The sequence below is a fragment of the Schistocerca piceifrons genome, chromosome 2, assembly GCF_021461385.2.
Source record: "Schistocerca piceifrons isolate TAMUIC-IGC-003096 chromosome 2, iqSchPice1.1, whole genome shotgun sequence".
NCBI lineage: Eukaryota > Metazoa > Arthropoda > Insecta > Orthoptera > Acrididae > Schistocerca > Schistocerca piceifrons.
The window spans coordinates 1,107,747,698-1,107,766,817 of record NC_060139.1 but is presented as its reverse complement, the minus strand read 5'-3'; the positions used below and the strand labels follow the sequence as shown (position 1 = coordinate 1,107,766,817).

General features: G+C 39.0%; 1 protein-coding gene across 8 annotated transcripts in view; it reads right to left on the bottom strand.

Moving 5' to 3' along the window:
* LOC124776255 (thiamine transporter 1-like) overlaps positions 1 to 19,120 on the bottom strand; it is a 562,692-nt gene that overhangs the window by 93,312 nt on the left and 450,260 nt on the right. Inside the window, exon 8 of one of the 8 annotated variants that reach the window (XM_047251133.1) lies at positions 7,544 to 7,629. The exons of 6 other annotated variants lie outside the window; for them this stretch is intronic. In XM_047251133.1, the coding sequence (XP_047107089.1) occupies positions 7,566 to 7,629 (64 nt within the window). In that variant the 3' untranslated portion in view covers positions 7,544 to 7,565. Of the gene's footprint in view, positions 1 to 7,543; positions 7,630 to 18,532; positions 18,596 to 19,120 lie in introns of those variants that run through there. One more of the 8 variants, XM_047251134.1, reaches the window with a different exon arrangement.

Sequence of the window (19,120 nt, the reverse complement as noted above, 5' to 3'; positions counted from 1 at the left end):
AGTATGTGTATGTGTAGTTCAACAAAATGCCAAATTAATGTTGGCTTCAGCAATATCCATCCAAGCTGGCTATAAAGATTTGATGAAAAAAACAGTATGCAGTTCAGAATCAAAAGACTGTATGATGCAACATTGTGAGGAATGTCCAGGAAAAATGCAACTAGAGGCTTTTCTTTAAGATGCTTTTAAACACTATGACCCTGAAAAACCAATGGAATTCAAGCAATGGGTTCATACTGACAGAGAAACAGTACGCAGAATTGGAGGCACATCACAGAACTGTTGAAGATTTCATGGAGGCACTGATTTTGAAAATTACTGGTTTAAGAAGCCATCACTTTGTGTCAACACATCAAAGTTTATATCTTAAGCAGCTAAAAAGAAATCTCACAGAAAATAAATTAATTATATTGATGGATTTTGCTGGAAATTATTAATTTGTTGTTCAAGATGCTGTGCAAGGATTTCATTGGGAGAATAGTCATGCCACATGACATCCATTTATTATCTATTTTGGTGGCAAAGAATATCTGAGAATTAGCATATGTTACATCAGCAGCTGTCTTCGTCATGATATGATTGCTGTCCATGCTATTCAAATAAAGTTAACAGCATATTTAAAGACAAAGACTGAAAACATGAAGAACATTTATTACTTTAGTGAAGGTTCAACTGTTCAGCATAAGGATTTCAAAAATGTCATCAGTTTATGTCTGCATGAAGAAGATTTTGGCATCACTGTCAAACAAGCCACTGTACATCACATTGTGCAAGGAGACTAGGAGCCTGTGCTAGTCTGCAGAGGCCCTTAGATAACCAAATATTGTCTCCATATGATTTGTTCAAATGCTGTGATGATAGTATTCCAGGCATAAACTCTTTATGTACCAGAAGAAGAAATCAAAAAATTCAGCCTGATCGAGAAACAAGATTTGCCATGGAACATAAAATATCTGGAACATGAGTAAACCATCAATTTAAGATAATTAATTGCAATCACCTCAGAGTATGCAGAGTTTTCAATGATGCTACAGCATTCACATTTAATGCCTTCAAAGCAGATGAAGAAATTCCAGCTATCTCAATTGCATGTTTACAATCAGGATAGTATGTTGCATGTATGCATGACAATTGCTGGTGGCTTGGAAACGTGTGTGAAGTTTCACATGAACAACAAGATGTCCTCATCAGCTTTATGCACCCACATGGTTCTGTTCATTCCTTTCACTGGCCAACTGCTAAACACACCTGCTGGATTCCTGATCAACATATTTTCATGACTTTAGATACACCATCAACATCATCACCAGGAAGACAATACAGTTATCCACAATCTGTCCTTGACAAAACTGTAGAACTGTTTAACCAGAAATGGAGCTGACTCTTTAGAATTTTTCTTTTACAAATTTGCTGTGTTGTGTACTACACTTAATTTTATGGCACGTGTTAAATTAATGTTTGAAACTAATTTACATATTTTAGTAGAAAATTAATTATAAGATTTAAATGAGCAAAGTATCTCTTTTTCATTCTTCTACAAGTGCTAAAATAATAACTTTTGAAATATATTCTTACTCATCAAAATGCAAGATCCAGAAGTCAAATAATACAGTTTTCAAAGCCTAAAGCATGCTCTCTTCATCTGTGGCAAGAATAAAATGATTGAACAAGACACAGTTGAGATACATTGCCCACCAAAAATACCCTAAAATTTGCACACAGAAAATTTTGGCCAACTTTTCAGATGCATATCTTTTAATCTAGGCATGCAATGTTAATTAAATTGGATCCATATGTAGACATGATAGGTAGGAATAACCCCCTGAAAGTTTGGTGTGAATGGTTCATATGAAAAGTAGCAATGGTCGGTCAAATTTTGGCTCTCCGAATGGTGCGACAAATTTTTTAGCCACTTAGAGGCTTATATCTACATTTAGGTGTGACTAAATATGCAGTTTTTGCCAAGACATGATTCAGAATAAAACGTTGTCTACGTATATTAAAGCAAATGACAAAATGTCTTCTAGAACTTTCAAAAAGCCTAGAAAACTTGGCACATTTGCACCTTCATATGTGATACAAAGATGAGCAGTGTCTCTTTAAAAGCCTCTAAAAATTCAACCATTGAAGATACTAGTCTAAAATTTGGTATATAACCGTCAAAGACTATATAGAACCTTCACACAAAATTTCATTAGATTTGCAGGTGGCTGAGTGGTGACCCCTGGTCCCCTTGATGTGGAATGACCCATTTCTGATGTTCACTATTTCAATCTTATCACTACAGCCTATAAACAGTTATCATGGCTATGTCCCAAAAAACATACGGATTATTGTATCTTGTGTTTGCTCTATTGTCTTCTCAATCATTGCACTCATTTTCACTTATCTTCAAGCCTTATACTTCTAGCTGAACAGTACATCAGACATATTTGTTCTCAACAAAGTAAAATCCTTTCTGTACCTCTACTTACCACTTACATGTTTGCTAAATCATTTTCTGTATCAGAAATCTGACTTTGGAACAAACTTTCTCAAACTATCAGAGAAATCTGAAATCTTTGAAACTTCAAAAGGCGGCTAATGGTACACTTTTTATCACAATAGCTATCTCTTCCATACGCTTGTTTGCAGTGCTCACTATAGTCAATCCTTCCTCCATCACTACTTTTCCCTCCCCCTTGTCTACAATGTTCTCTATTTCTTAACAGCCAGTCACTATTTCATTTCAGTCTTCTCCTCTTTCATTATCTATTCCACTTCTGATAATACAGAAATGTGCTAAACTAATCAATATCATTCCTAATGCCCTCTGAGCTCTGAGCACTATGGGACTTAACATAATGCCCTCTACTATTATTATTATTATTATTATTATTATTATTATTATTAATGCAGATTATTATTATTGTGATTGTTATGTCATTTTTTAGGTATGTTTTGTTCTTACTCAAATGTAAGTCCCTAATCTGGTCAGTCTGCAGCTCGTGGTCGTGCAGTAGCGTTCTCGCTTCCCACGCCCGTGTCCCGGGTTCGATTCCCAGCGGGGTCAGGGATTTTCTCTGCATCATGATGACTGGGTGTTGTGTGCTGTCCTTAGGTTAGTTAAGTTTAAGTAGTTCTAAGTTCTAGGGGACTGATGACCAAAGATGTTAAGTCCCATAGTGCTCAGAGCCATTTGAACCATTTGAACCTAATCTGGTCAGACTAAATAAATAAATAAAATCTGAGTAATAAATTACATTTGAGTTATAAATATGTTCCAACAGCAACTTGACATCAGTGATACAGCAACTGTATAAAAAGAAATGAATCCAAATTCAGAGGGGGAAAAAAGGGTATAGGGGGAAATCATTACACACAATTAAAATTCTTTAAAACAGGAACCACAGCTACCAGTACACTTCTGCAAACGAGTTTTTAATTGTTAGAAGGCACCCTGAAAGTTATTTTCTCAAATGTTAGAGCAGTATACCAAATCCACTTCTAACTTCCACACAATCTCATGGCTTTGAGAGTGGTCTTCACTCAATTGAACATGAAAATGTCCATCAGAGCTACATGAGGGCTATAGGGAGGCTGGGGAAGAGTTTCAGTACTATTTCAGGCCAGCATTTATCACAAAGCATGTGGTCTGGCACATTTTCATGATGCACGTTCCAGTTTAAAGTATTGATTGGCCCCATTCTGCTGACTGTTATTTTCAGTCTTCTCTGCTTTCACAAGGAAACTACCCCTTACTGGCTGTCCCTCTGGTAAAAATCTGTGACAGACCACACAGTTATCACAAAAAAGAAGGTTAGGAAGATTAGTATGGCTTTGACCTTTGACCTGCTCCTTTGTACCTTTTATTTTATTAGTGAGGAAATATCAGTACCATTTGGCACTTTGGCATTTTGTCTCAGGGTCATATGCAGAAACCTATGTTTTGTTGCCAGTTATCACATTGTCCAAAAACTTATGGTCTATTTGAATGTGGTGCAAAAGATCTTCACAAACAGTCTCACAGCTTTGCCTTTGATCTTTCGTCAAAACTTTTAGGATGAACTTGAGAATGATTTTTCTCGTCTGCAAGTCCTGGGTAATGACGATGTACACAGTCATTTCATTAGTTTCTATGTGGTCTCCAATCATTCAAAAACCTAGCTGCCAGTCTGACTTGTACATATCATGCATATGCTGTAGTTTATCCTTGTTTCAGTTCATGGACATGAATTCTGCACAGGGTTTGTCTCTCTTGACCTTCAGTGAAGCACCTGTGCCATCTTGAAACAACAATTCTTCATAGGTTTTGACTTTTGCATATTTTCTGGATCATGACCAATATCCCATAGCCAATTGTCCAAGTTCCTGACAGATTTTGAGGTTGCAGCTACATAACAGTAAGCTTCGTTCAAGCCTACAACAGGGGTACATAAAAGTGCCAATATAAACCCCACAGAAGTTTGAAGATGAACGAAGCCAGGTCCTTTTAAAGATGACTTCTCCCTATGTCGAACCTAGCTGAAATAATTTCACTTGATGTACAGTTGTGTAGGAAGAAAATTGGACTAATTATTTGTACTTCAGTGCCTGTATTGGATGATAGTTCTGGAGATAGGTGTGATGTGTGCTTCCTAGCAATTACTGGGCACAGTATTTTGTCAGGGGTCACGATACATTCTGGCTAAAAGAGCAGCTAGCTCAGCTGCAAATTATGTGTAGAATCTGATAGGGATACCATTGGAGCCTACAACCTTGATCAATTTTAGAGATTTAAGTTGTTTATCCATACCACTGTCACTAGTATCTATATCACTCATCTTTGCAGTGATGCTAGAATTAAATTGGGACATAATCTTGGATAATTCTTTCTGAAGTAACATTCGAAAATGGAATTACACTTTTGCAATGGTTCCCTCAATTTCAGTTTCTGTATCATCCATGAGCATCTGGACACTAACTTGTGTGTCGCCCATGTTCTTTGCATATGAGCATAATTTCTTTGCATTTTGTAAGAGATTTTTTGATAATAATCAGCTACAGTAGTGCACGAAGGCTTCCCCCACTGACTTTCTAATAGCCAAATTAGTTTAAATAAGCATCTCTCTATTTGTAGCCTTATGCTTTGTATTAGACCTATTGTACAATAGCCACTGTATGTTTAGAAGTATTTTTTTCAGTGGGTGTATACCATGAAAGTCCTTCCCATCATAAACTCTTCTAAAAGGTACATACCTATCCAGTGCTTGGTCAGCTGCTCTGGTAAATTTGCACCACAGTTCATCTACACATCCACGCTAAGAGACAAAGGTTTCAAGTCATTCCTTGAGATATGACACTACTGCCTCATAATTTACTTTGATGACTATTTTTCTACGTGTTTTAGTTGCTCTTTGTACTTTGTTAACCACTAGTGCTACAACTGCTTCATGATCACTGACATCGGTTTCAATGTGGAAATCCTTGTTGATGTCATGTTTATTTGTTGACATTATATTTAATAGATTTCCACTGTGAATGTGGTTAGGAACTATACATTGTTAACTGTAAGCAGCCTTCAGAGCAAGCATTTAGAACTATTTTACAGAATGCCTTGTCTTGCCTGATCTTTGTAAACCTTAACAGCCTGAATCAATTTTTTGATAGTTAAAGTCTCATCCACTGATGACTGTACTATTGTGAAGCATATACTACATGATGGAAGGCTCCATGATTATCCTCGATGCGAATCTTGCCCAGATATGCTCACATGCAGCTTCAAGTTCTATCTCCTGACTACTGCAATGAAAACATCATCTCTGTTTTCCATTGCCCTATCTTTTTGATAAATAATTAGTTTTTCTCCAGAAATCTCAGTGCTTTCAATTTCATGTCTTAGCCCATTTTCTGTAACTACATTGCACTGGTACCTGATCACTAGAATTTTAATAGTCTCATCTGTAAGGGGCATTTCTTTGCATCTTACACTAATACTTCAGAGTTTTTTATAGCTATCATTATCTGGACTAGATGAAGAGTTGCCTAACCTAAAAAAAATCCACAAACAGCCTGTTTAGAGAAACCATGAAGTTTTCAGTTCTTTGGCACCGAGCGAGGTGGCGCAGTGGTTAGCACACTGGACTCGCATTCGGGAGGACGACGGTTCAATCCCGTCTCCGGCCATCCTGATTTAGGTTTCCCGTGATTTCCCTAAATCGTTTCAGGCAAATGCCGGGATGGTTCCTTTGAAAGGGCACGGCCGATTTCCTCCCCCATCCTTCCATAACCTGAGCTTGCGCTCCGTCTCTAATGACCTCGTTGTCCACGAGACGTTAAACACTAACAACCACCACCACCAGTTCTTTGGCACAAGTCAAAATAGTCACAGCCTTGCTTGGCATGGAAACTTAAAAGTCTTTGGTTAGAGAGGGACGACAGGTTCTGGGGACAATGCTTCTGATTGTAAGCTTTGTGGAAATTCTGTTAGTAATGCTGCCCTTCTCAACTTTTCCTGCTATGTGCTGGAATGATCCAAGTATGACCCTCAAGACAAGATGATAGACATCATTCACTGGCAACGAGTGCCACAATCTGTGGCTGGTAATACCTTGCTCTCTCAGTGGCTGCCATCTTTAGCTCCCATTTCCACAAACGGTACAATTATTCACCATATGTCTGAATTGCCAACATTAACAGTCCCCTGCCCTTTTCCACACACTTCCTCATGATCTGACCTAGGATGTAGTACACTTCACTTCAGGTGAAGAGTGTCATCTGGCTTGGTTTCAATTTCAGTTGGAAACAGCACCTTGAACATTGGTTACAGTGACACATATCGATATAGTATTGCCCATGCCTACCCTGTATAGAGCTCCTAGATCTACCACCATCATTTCACTCACAGTCTGGTAGGTAGATTATGATTGCTCTTGTATTTCCTGGAGAGGAGACCATATCCACAGGAAATGGCAGTTCTCTCAGTACCTTTAATATCTCTTGGTATGTGACTCTCAGTATTTCATACAGCATATCCACTCACAGCAGTCAGAGTGATTTCCAGCTGATTATGAAAGCTGACTAACTTGTCCCACTCCTGAGAATAAAATTCACAGTTTTGTTGCAGTCTGATTGATGGAATGTATTTTTCTAAAGAAAGACCTAACTTGAAATGAAACTCACTGTGATTCTTTTTTCCATAGGATCTGTTATAATGTTAACTGGAAAAGATTCTCTGGCTATATGTAAGAGAGCATTTGAAGGCTAGGTTTAGTAAATGTGGAAATAAATGTAATAAATATTAGCATATAAATAAATAATATTTACATACCTGGTGAATGAGACAGCCAACTGGTTGTAATAAATTCAGTTAACCTTTACCATAGTTTCAGCAGATTTAAACCCATCTTCTTTAGATGGACAAGAAACTTGCATATAGTGTGATAACATAAATTACAATCAAAACATCATGGGCCAATAATATGGGTCATACAGAGACTGCTAACTACAAAAAGTGTAGGCACATCACAAAGAACATGACATATACCAACATAGGAAAGTAGTACTTACAAACTTTAGATTAGCGAACAGTCAGTCATTGAAGCAATCTAACATCTCTGCAGGGAATGTGTCAGCCATGATTTGTACATGCATGTGTAGAAGTTCAGGTCCCTAAAATCAAGAGCTTGTCACATCAGTAAAAGCAAACACATAAAATGCGAGACCATATTAAGAGCTACATGTCGACTGAGGGAGAGAGGAGATCATGGATACCATGGAAACAAATCGTACGGTGCATGCACCAATAAACATGTACAGGGTTATTACAAATGATTGAAGTGATTTCACAGCTCTACAATAACGTGAGATATTTTCACAATGCTTTGCACACACATACAAAAATTCAAAAAGTTTTTTTAGGCATTCACAAATGTTTGATATGTGCCCCTTTAGTGATTCGGCAGACATCAACCCGATAATCAAGTTCCTCCCACACTTAGCGCAGCATGTCCCCATCAATGAGTTCGAAAGCATTGTTGATGCGAGCTCGCAGTTCTGGCACGTTTCTTGGTAGAGGAGGTTTAAACACTGAATCTTTCACATAACCCCACAGAAAGAAATTGCATGGGGTTAAGTCGGGAGAGTGTGGAGGCCATGACATGAATTGCTGATCATGATCTCCACCATGACCGATCCATTGGTTTTCCAATCTCCTGTTTAAGAAATGCCGAACATCATGATGGAAGTGCGGTGGAGCACCATCCTGTTGAAAGATGAAGTCGGCTCTGTCGGTCTCCAGTTGTGGCATGAGCCAATTTTCCAGCATGTCCAGATACACATGTCCTGTAAATTTTTTTTGCAGAAGAAAAAGGGGCCATAAACTTTAAACCGTGAGATTGCACAAAACACGTTAACTTTTGGTGAATTGTGAATTTGCTGCACGAATGCGTGAGGATTCTCTACTGCCCAGATTCACACATTGTGTCTGTTTACTTCACCATTAAGAAAAAATGTTGCTTCATCACTGAAAACAAGTTTCGCACTGAACGCATCCCCTTCCATGAGCTGTTGCAACCGTGCCGAAAATTCAAAGCGTTTGACTTTGTCATCGGGTGTCAGGGCTTGTAGCAATTGTAAACGGTAAGGCTTCTGCTTTAGCCATTTCCGTAAGATTTTCCAAACCGTCGGCTGTGGTACGTTTAGCTCCCTGCTTCCTTTATTCGTCAACTTCCGCGGGCTATGCATGAAACTTGCCCGCACGCGTTCAACCGTTTCTTCTCTCACTGAAGGTCGACCAATTGATTTCCCCTTACAGAGGCATCCAGAAGCTTTAAACTGCGCATACCATCGTCGAATGGAGTTAGCAGTTGGTGGATCTTTGTTGAACTTCGTCCTGAAGTGTCGTTGCACTGTTATGACTGACTGATGTGAGTGCATTTCAAGCACGACATATGCTTTCTCGGCTCCTGTCGCCATTTTGTCTCACTGCGCTCTCGAGCACTCTGGTGGCAGAAACCTGAAGTGTGGCTTCAGCCGAACAAAACTTTATGAGTTTTTCTATGTATCTGTAGTGTGTCGTGACCATATGTCAATGAATGGAGCTACAGTGAATTTAAGAAATCGCTTCAATCATTTGTAATAGCCCTGTATTCTTGGTGGCATAAACAGGCAATAAGCATGGGCACTTTGAAATTACTAACTAAATTACACAAATATTCCCTGCGAATAAACAAGTATAGTATTAAAGGCTGAAAGAGACTAATTCAAAATAAAATATATACATTTGGACCCTAATGGGACCATCAGTAAATTATTGTTTGAAAATAATGATGTCTGTGTATCAGTACATTATTACAAGCATAATGTCAGTAAACAGAGTAATATGACCTCCAGTGCATAATAATACAAAAAGTAATTATGACAGTGCACACACACACTATTAAACATAGTGAAAGTAAAGAGCAAATATTCATAGGTCCCTGTACAGTAAGCAAGTGTAACAAAAGTACAACATAAACTGACAGATGAAACCGTATGCGCAAAAATTGTACAATAGAATTTTCAGGAAATTAACTGCTCGCAAAGGCTACCAGCAGTCGCATGAAGATTTTTTCATTAACAGAATGGGTTTGAAGCCATCAAAAAATTGTCTACAGGCAAGCTGCAGCTGGTCATTTAGTAAATTTCCATCTTTGCACTTATACATTTTGACACATCTCTAATTGTTCCTGAAGGTCCATCCTATACCCTTTGACTTCTCTGTGGAGAATAGCTGTGTCTTCCAAATTTACTGTCACTATGTTTAATAGCATGTGTGTGCACTGTCATTTTCAGTTTTCATATGATGATGTACTGGTGGTCATATTAATATGTTTACTGTCATTATGTTTCTAATAACGTACTTATACAAAGCCAGCATTATTTTTGTATGATGATACACATATGGTCCTATAAGGGTCCTAATATATGGCAGCATATTTCATTTTGTATTAGTCTTTTTCAACATTTTATTGAATATTAGTTTATTCACTTGGTGTATTTCTGTAATTTTGTTAGTAATTTCAATGTGCTCACACTTATTGGCTGTTTATACCACCAAGCATACATGTCTATTGGTGCATGCACCTCAGGATTTGTTTCCCCAGTATCCATGCTCTTCACTCTTCCTCAGTCGGCATGTAGCTTTTAATATGGTCTGGCATTTTATGTGATTGTTTTTATTGATGTGACAAGCCCTTGATTTTAAGGGTCTTTACATTTACAAATGGATGTACAGATCATTGCTGACACATTTCATGTGGACATCTTAGATCGCTTCACTAACTTAATGTTTGCTAATGTGAAGTTTGTAAGTACTACTTCCTATGTTAGTATATATTTTGTTGTTTGTGACATGCCTACGCTTTTTGTAGTTAGCAGTTTCTGCATGACACATGTTATTGGCCCATGATGTTTTGATTGTAATTTATGTTGTCACATTGTATGCCAGTTTCTTGTCCTTCTGAATAACTGAATACCACCACACTGTTTGGCTCTTTCATTCACTTGCACTAAAGTGCAGCCATGTTTAAAATATTTACATACCACTGCTTTAGTCACCAATGACAAAACTTTATTTGCAACAATGAAGGTCTATTTACAATGAATATAGCAGCTTATCATGTGGTTAACACCATATTTACTTCATTTTTAGCTGTAAGGAAAGCAAGGAAGTTTATGATTTAATGTGCCATTGATGACATCATTTGAAACTGAGCACAAGCTCTGGAGGAGTATGTGGAGGGAAATTGGCCCCACATTTTTCAGAAGAACGGTCCCAATAACTGCCTTAAGTGGGTTACAGAAGACAATTTTTAAGTTATGATTTTGGCACTTATAACTTCAGCCATTTTGTGAATTACAGCAATTTTTTTTTAATGAAAAAACAAAAAAACTAAATTTAGATTTCCTGGTGAGGATTTGAACTTTCATCCTCCCATCTCACTCATCTTAAACTGTAAACCTTTTATAGTGTTTCAGTGAGCCAGTTCCAGGCTGTGAATCTAAAGGTCTAGGATTCCAGCCCCAAACAGTTCCAGGATTTTTATCTGTCACTTATCATTTCATTTCTTTCAACACCGCTAGTATGTGTTAATGTGAAAACTGCCCACAATAAACTGTAAGTTCCCCTAAAACTGGTTGGGTAATTTAGTTCAAGGGTCAGCAGAAGACAACAGTGATGTCTAGTAAAGTACTGGGCTTTTCAGACTGATCTGCAGAGTAATAATGGCTTCACTCAGTGTCCACGTACATTAAAATGTTATATGTTTAACAAAATGAATCAGTCATGCTTAACTACTCATATTTGCAGAATACTTGTAAGCAGATATCACTTCTGTTTCATACATGTTGCTTTAAATAATCTCAATAGCTTCTCATTGTATTGTTTGGTCTCTATTGTGTTTTCTAGACCGCAGTAATATTTCTAAGTTCATTCTGTTTTGTTTTATCCATTTTTGCAAAGTATATGGTATGACTAACTGTCAGGCGACAAACTCAGTGGCCCAGAGTTCATTTCCCACTCAATTGTAGGATTTTTCTCTGCTATTTGTCACTTCTTTCACTGCTCTCTGTGATTTTTATGCAAATAATGCCAAAGATGAACTGTTGTTCAGATTCTGAGTCTAGCTGTGGGTCCCTCCTTTGACTGGTACAGTTCTAAGGTCAGAGTGAGGCACAGTCTTTCCGTCTCCAACAGGTTTATGCTTAATAAACCAGCATGGTGTAAAAGGTAAAGGAAAATGAGATGCTACTCATAGTTTGAAGATGACTAGAAAAAGAATTGTGGAAAGGAACAAGGGCGAGCATATCGTTTTATTGACTGGAAGAAGGCATTTGATAGATTCAACTGAAGCATATTGCTGGCAGTTTTAAAATATAGACTGGACAGATGGAAGTTTAATAATGTAAATCTACAGAAAGCAAAAATTGACAGTAGGAGTGGGGGGGGGGGGGGGGGGGACAGGAAAGAGTTGAGAAGTGAGGGGTGTAAGTCATGGATGCTAACTGTCAACAAACCTGTTCAACACAATCAGACAAGAACTGATAGATAAGACTGTAGAGGGTTCAAGAGGCACTGTAATCAAATTGGAAAGGATGAAGACTATAAAATAAATAGATGAAAATGCAGTATTGGTGAAACCAGAAGAGGATTGGTTGGTTAGTCGATTTGGGGGAAGGGGACCAAACACTGAGGTTACCAGTCCCATCTGATCAGGAAAGGAAGTCAGCCATGCCTTTCCAAAGGAACCATCCCGGCATTTGCCTGAAATGGTTTAGGGAAATCACAGAAAACCTAAATGAGGATGGACGGACATGGGTTTGAACCATTGTCCTCTCAAATGTGAGTCCAGTATGCTAACCACTTGTAAGTTTTGTATGCTTACAACATCTAATTCTTAAATTCACTGTGTATTTTTGTGTTTGAGACGTATAGTTGCATGTTTTACTGAAAGTAATGTGTACATTCGCACAGTCTGTACCACAGTAATCATTTGTTTGTTAGATTCAGATGGACTGCACCTGTTGACTGTTACTGAATCTGCCTTTCCTTCTCATCCCGTCTAGTAAGTCTCTCCTGATCAAGGGTTCTGGGTGACTTTTCCAAACACTACCCCTTTTCCTAAACCTCTCTAGTCCTTTTCCTTCACCCCTCTTCCTTTCTCTTGTATCTGTCTGCCAGAAGAAGGAGCTACTGGCTCCAAAAGCTTGAATAGCTTTTTCTATACGTGTTCTCCTGTTGCCACTTGTTCAGAAGATTTTTTTTATCTAGCGAAGCAATGTTTTTAGCTTTATCTGTTTTTTTTTCCCCTCACAGATTAATTCCCATGTTAGTAGTAGTTGGATCAACAGTGTGTGAGCTTGCTGTGTGTGGACATAGGAGGAACTGGCCACTGTTTGGGAACAGCTGCTGACTCTTATGACCACAGTCAACTTTCTGCAGGATGCTCCATCAGGGTGTGAGGATAACAGACAAACTGGAATGTCACATGCAACACCTTAGGTGTTGCTCATTTCACCCACATGCATGCTGTCAAGATACCTTCCAGCATATCCAACGTGGTGGCTCCACACTCACTGCAGCGTGAGTGGCAGGCTGTTATACAGTTGCATTGCTCAAAATGGAGAATCAGTGTGGAGTCAGAAGGCTGGCCATCATACCTTGACCATTTCTTTTGTGAGTGGACAGGTGGCCCTTAGGGAAGTTGTGCCCAGGATTGGAAGCAACTCCAAAGTGCACTTATGTGTCTGCAAGGGGACTCATCTGAGATGTGGAGGAGGCTCTGCCTCTAGCTGTTGAGCATGTAGGGTGCATCAGTCTGCAAGTAGTTCTTCATGTTAGCACAAATGATGGTGACGCTTGGGCTCTGAGGACATCCTTAGTTCCTACAGGCAGCTGGTCGAAATGGTGAAGACTGCTGGCCTCACTCATGGGGTGCAAGCATTGCTCACAATTTGCAGCATCACACCGAGAGTCAATCGAGGTCTTTTGGTTTGGAACAGAGAGGAGGGTCTCAACCAGAAGTTCCGTCAGCTCTGTGATGGTCACGGCTGGAGATTTCTGGATCTGCATTATGGGGCAGAGCGTTATATGACTCCCGCTAATATGTCAGGGATGCACTATACAAATAAAGCAACTACTTGGGTAGTGGAGTACCTGTGGTGTGAGTTTAGGGGCTTTTTAGGCTAGGTGGCAGTCTGAGGTCCTCTGACAAATGTTCACCAGTCAATACACATGAATGAAATCAGTTCGTGCACAAAGTAGAGATACCTTGACTGCCAAAACTGTAACAGTAAATTGTCAAAATATTCATAACAAAGTTCCTGAGATTACTGCCCTCCAAAAAAGTTATCACACCCAAATTACTCTTGGCAACAAGTGCTGGCTGAAATGTGAGGTAGAAAGCTCTGAAATATCAAGTGAGGCCTGCAACATACATAAAAAAAAAGATTAGGTGCCACTGCTGTAGACAAAAATATTGTGTCTAGTGTGGTCAAAATTGAGTCTTACTGTGAAGCTATCGTGAGAAGAGGTGAACTCAAATTGTGAGATCATAACTTTTCCTGGCGTTCAAATAACTTATGGGTTTGCTGCCAGATGATGTCAACCACTGCCAGTATTTCAACAGGAGCACACCCTGCCATTCTCAAGGCACAACTGCAAGGAAGAAGCAATGTGTAAGGAAATTTAATACCTTGGTTCACAGAGGGGAAACAAGGAAGATACCACACACAGAACAAGTAACCGCAGAGTCAACACACAACCAAAGAAACCAACATCAGAAATATCGATGTGACTATTAACCAGCAGGTGAGGGAGCACTAATTCTGTCCCTCTGTTTTTGCTGAGAGACAGAGCCAGATTCCAAGCAGCATTTAAACAAAATCCACCATCTCTGTTTATAAGGTTGCTTGATAGTTTGGTTTCAACAGCTGTTGATACAACACTTTCAGTATGTCATGTGAAAAAAGTGTGAGTTAGGTTTCACATTAGCAATGGTTTTGGAATCCATGCTGGTTGGCACAGAGGAGGTCATTCTGTTTGAGGTACCTCATTGTGTTTGAGCTCAGAATATATTCAAAGCTTCTAGAACAAATTGATTTCAAGGATATTGGATGGTAATTTTGTGGATCACTTCTAATACCCTTCTAGTAGATGGGTGTGACCAGCACTTTTTTCTAGGAACTGGGCATGGTTTTCTGTTCAAGTGATCTACAGTAGTTTATAGTAAGAAGAGGGGCTAACTCAGCTACAAATTCAGTACAGAATCTGACAGGGATTCCATCAGGCCCTGGAGCTTTGTTCAATTTTAATGATTTTAAATGTTTCTTAACATAATGATTTCAAATGTTTCTCAACACCACTGATACTGATACTTATTTCACCCATCTCTTTTGTGGTGAGACAATTAAACTGAGGCAATTCTCCTGGGCTTTCTTTTCCAAATGGACATTTAAAAATGCAGTTAAGCACTTCAGCTTTTATTTTACTACCCTCAATTTAAATTCCTGTCTTATTCACTAGGGACTCGACACTAATGTTGGTGTCACAAACAGCCTTTACATATGACCACAATTTCTTTGGGTTCTGTGAAAGATCATTTAACAATAGACTCCTATGGTAGTTGCTGAAGGCATCATATATCACTCTCTTGAAAGCCAAATGTGTTTCATTCAGCATCTCTTTATCTATAGCCCTATGCTTTGTTTTACGCCTACTATCCAGTAATCTCCATTTCCTTAGAAGTTTCTTTACAGTGACTATACCACGGAGAGTGCCTCCCATTATGAACTGTTCTATTGGGGAAATATCAGTCCAGTGCATAGTCATCTATTCTTTTAGACTTGAGACATAGCTCCTCTACACACTCCTGCCCTATGCTGAAAGTTTCGAGTTCTCACTGGGGTATGACGCTAATAATTTTTTATCTAATTTACTGAACATATTTCTGCTGTTTTAGTCATGCTTTTCGCTTTGGTAATCACTGTTGCCGCAGTCATGTTATTGTCACTGATACCAGTTTCAATGTGGACATTTTCAAAGAGGTCAGTCTATTTGTTGCTATTAGATCCGATATAGCTCTGTCATAAATGGAGTTCTCAACTAACTGTTCTAGGTACTTTTAGGTAGTTTTCAGAGAAGGCACTCAGTAAGACTTCACAGGATGTCTCAAGCCCTCCACTAAAAATAATGTAATTTTCCCAACTTATTCTTGGATGATTAAAGTCTCCACCGATGATTACGGTATGCTTTGGGAATGTACATACAAATGAACCAATGTTTTTTCTAAAGTGTTCATTTACATCAGGAGATGTATGTGGTGGGTAATAGAAGGATTCAATCATTATTTTATGCCTACCCCTGTTAATGAGTCATGTCCAAACAATCTCACATGCAGCTTCAATTTCTATGTTAGTGGATTTGACTATCTTGTCTACTGTGATAAATACACCACCTCCATTTACTGTTTGCCTATCCTTTTGGTGTCCACTTGAATTTTCCCAAAAATCTCACTGCTGTCTTTTTCTGGTTTCACCAAGCTTTTTGTACCTAATATTATGTGAACTTCACTGCTTTTCTTGAGCCTTACAAACTCTGGCACTTTGTTGCAAATGCTTTGGCAATTAACCATTAGGATTTTAATACTCTCACCTGTGGGAGGCATATCTTTTGATATTACACTGATACTTCTGGATTTCCTACAGATATTGTTATTTGGATTGGATGATGAGTCTCCTAATCTCAGGAACCCTTGTGTGCACCCCCCACATAGTCAGTATCTGAGTAGTAGCCTCTGGTGTGTAAGAGCACACCTGGCCCATTTAGGGGGACCCTGCAGTTGTCAATTCTACGGCGCAAGTCCAGGAAGCTGAAGCCTAGCTTGTCGCAGGACCTTTGAAGTCTCCGGTTCAGTCCTTCCACTCGACTCAGAACCGAAGGGCCACGATCAGGTCTGTGGATGATGCTGCACATTGTGAGCTTCATTTAAACTCCATGCACAAGGCTGGTTTTCTTAACATTCTCTGCAGGTTGCTTGAATGATCCAAGTATGAATTCAGAGCCCAGATGACAAACATAATTTGTTCCAGTATTCACCACATTCTGCAGTTGGTTGTGCCCTGGTCCCTCAGTGGCTGCTGGAATGGCCTCTTTCAACACGGTGAAGGAGGCCACCGGGCATACCTACTGAATGTACCTGGTGACCCACCCTATTCCTTGCTACCATTTCCCTACGGGGTACCACCATTTGCCATATGATTGAACTGCCCATGATTAATAGACCCATAATCTTTTGTATTTGCCTCTTCTTGACACCAGACAAAACAGGTTTCCCCAAACAGGTTAAGTGAGTCCCGCTGGCTCAGTTCCGATGAAACTTGCTGGTTAGGTGAATTTGTACAATACCTTGTGTCCTTCCTGGGCCTTGTCCACCTTGTACAGGATGCCTAGATCAAACATTGACACACCACTCACAGTACAGTGGATGAGTAATTATGGATCCTGTACTTTCTGCAGAGAAGACAGGATCCACAAGAGGGATAGCACTTGGGCCACCTCTAGTACTGGTATCACAGGTACACTACTCTTGAGATCTCATCCAACACAGCAATTCACAGCAGCTTCCTATCATTTGACAGTAGTTGGAGGGACTTCCAGCTGTTTATGAACATCAACCAGTTCATCCCATGTTCCAGAACAGCATTCACAGTGGGGCTGCATTTTGGCTGGTGCAATGTATTATAAGACAGTGAACAAATGACTTTAAATGTATGCCTGCTAATTAGCTTTTAATCTGTTGAGCTAAAAACTGAAGTGAATACATAAAACAAGATTTGTATTAAGGCAACACAAAATCCTGTGGGAAAAATTACTAGTTCCCAAAAATCTTTTGAGATTAGTTATAGTTGTAAGAAAACTCAAAAACAGAGTAATTTATGATAAATCTAGATAATACATAGGGGTACTCATCTTTAAGGGAAAACTAGATGTAACACAAGATATTTGTTGGAATATCTGCTACAGTATAAAAATCACAAATGCCGACTTACTACAAATTACTCAGATTATGCACAGGACAATGGTAGCTTTTGAAAATTTTCAAAAACACAATTTTATTTACACTGATATACAATGAAATTCAGAGATGATATATTCGTTGGAACTGAGAGTGACAAATGCTGATTTGCTATGAAATACATCACATATCCAAAACACTCATACTGGTAAGTTATGAAAATATATGTTTGTAAGCATCCAAAAATTCTCAAAAATAAGCTGTTTCTCATGTAATTATACAATGAAATCAGAAAATGACTCTTTTGAATGAGGATAGGCCTACTGTTCTCAAAAACATTAAAAGAGTACTGTAGTGCCCCCAGTATTTTACAAAAGTCTGGAGACACTTGTGTTCCAGCCATTTCGAACACGCATTATTTTAAAGTAGGGCATAAGGATGAGCATGGAATACTGCACCCATTTATTGTTTGTGCCGGGGAAAATGGGAGGGAGATAATTCGATGGCGCTGGCAAGTGTTCAGCGTGACCTGCCAAGAATAAGCAAATACGGCCCAGAACCTCCATGGCCGGCTACAAAGAGTAATGTAGCATTGTATTGTTGAAAAAGAAATGGAGAGATTCAAAATAGTGACTGTTTGTTATACATTGAACTGCTGTTAAGAGTACGTGGACTGGACGTGGATAGTCAGCCACGATAAAAGCTTATGAATTAATTGTGTTCAAAAATGTGTAATTAACTGATTCTGGGTGCCCGGTAATGTGTGGGCTTATGTCATAAAGTTTCATTGTTTTTTTTTTGTACAAAGTGGAAATAAATATGTTTTGGTGAATTGAATGATATTCCAATAGTAGTGTATTTTTTACATAAGATGAGAGAGAGCGAGAGAGTGAAAATTTCCCCTTCCTAGCAGTGAAATCTTTGGATAAACATCCGATGCTAGCAGAAGACATCGGCGCTGCAAGAAAGCAGAACCAGCATTCTTCAACAAGTAAGTCAATGAAAACGCTTAAGCTGTATAGAGAGAGCTTCACATTACCCCTGGGCCACCGCAAGACCGTGGCGACCATAAAGAAAGGACCCTAGAAAGAAGGGGAAATATTAAAGAATATATATATTAAAAAAGATGCTGTGATTTATCAAACGGGAAAGCACTGGTAGATAGACACAATAAAAAACACACACACAAATATCAAGCTTTCGCAACCCACAGTTGCTTCATCAGGAAAGAGGGAAGGAGAGGGAAAGACAAAAGGCTGTGGGTTTTAAAGGAGAGGGTAAGGAGTCATTCCTATCCTGGGAGTGGAAAGACTTACCTTAGGGGGACAGGTATACACACACACACACACATAGATATCCATCCACACATAAAGACTTACCTTAGGGGGAAAAAGAGACAGGTATACACTCGCGCGCGCACACACACACACACACACACACACACACACATAAGCAGACATATGTGAAGGCCTTAAAACGGATTAACCAAGCCATACCTAAAAGTTGGGAGGATGCTAAGAAAATGGTGTTTACAGTAGGTTATTTGGAGGGTGAAGCTTCAGAATGGGGCACAGTAAATATTGAAAACTTCACATCCTGGGAAGATT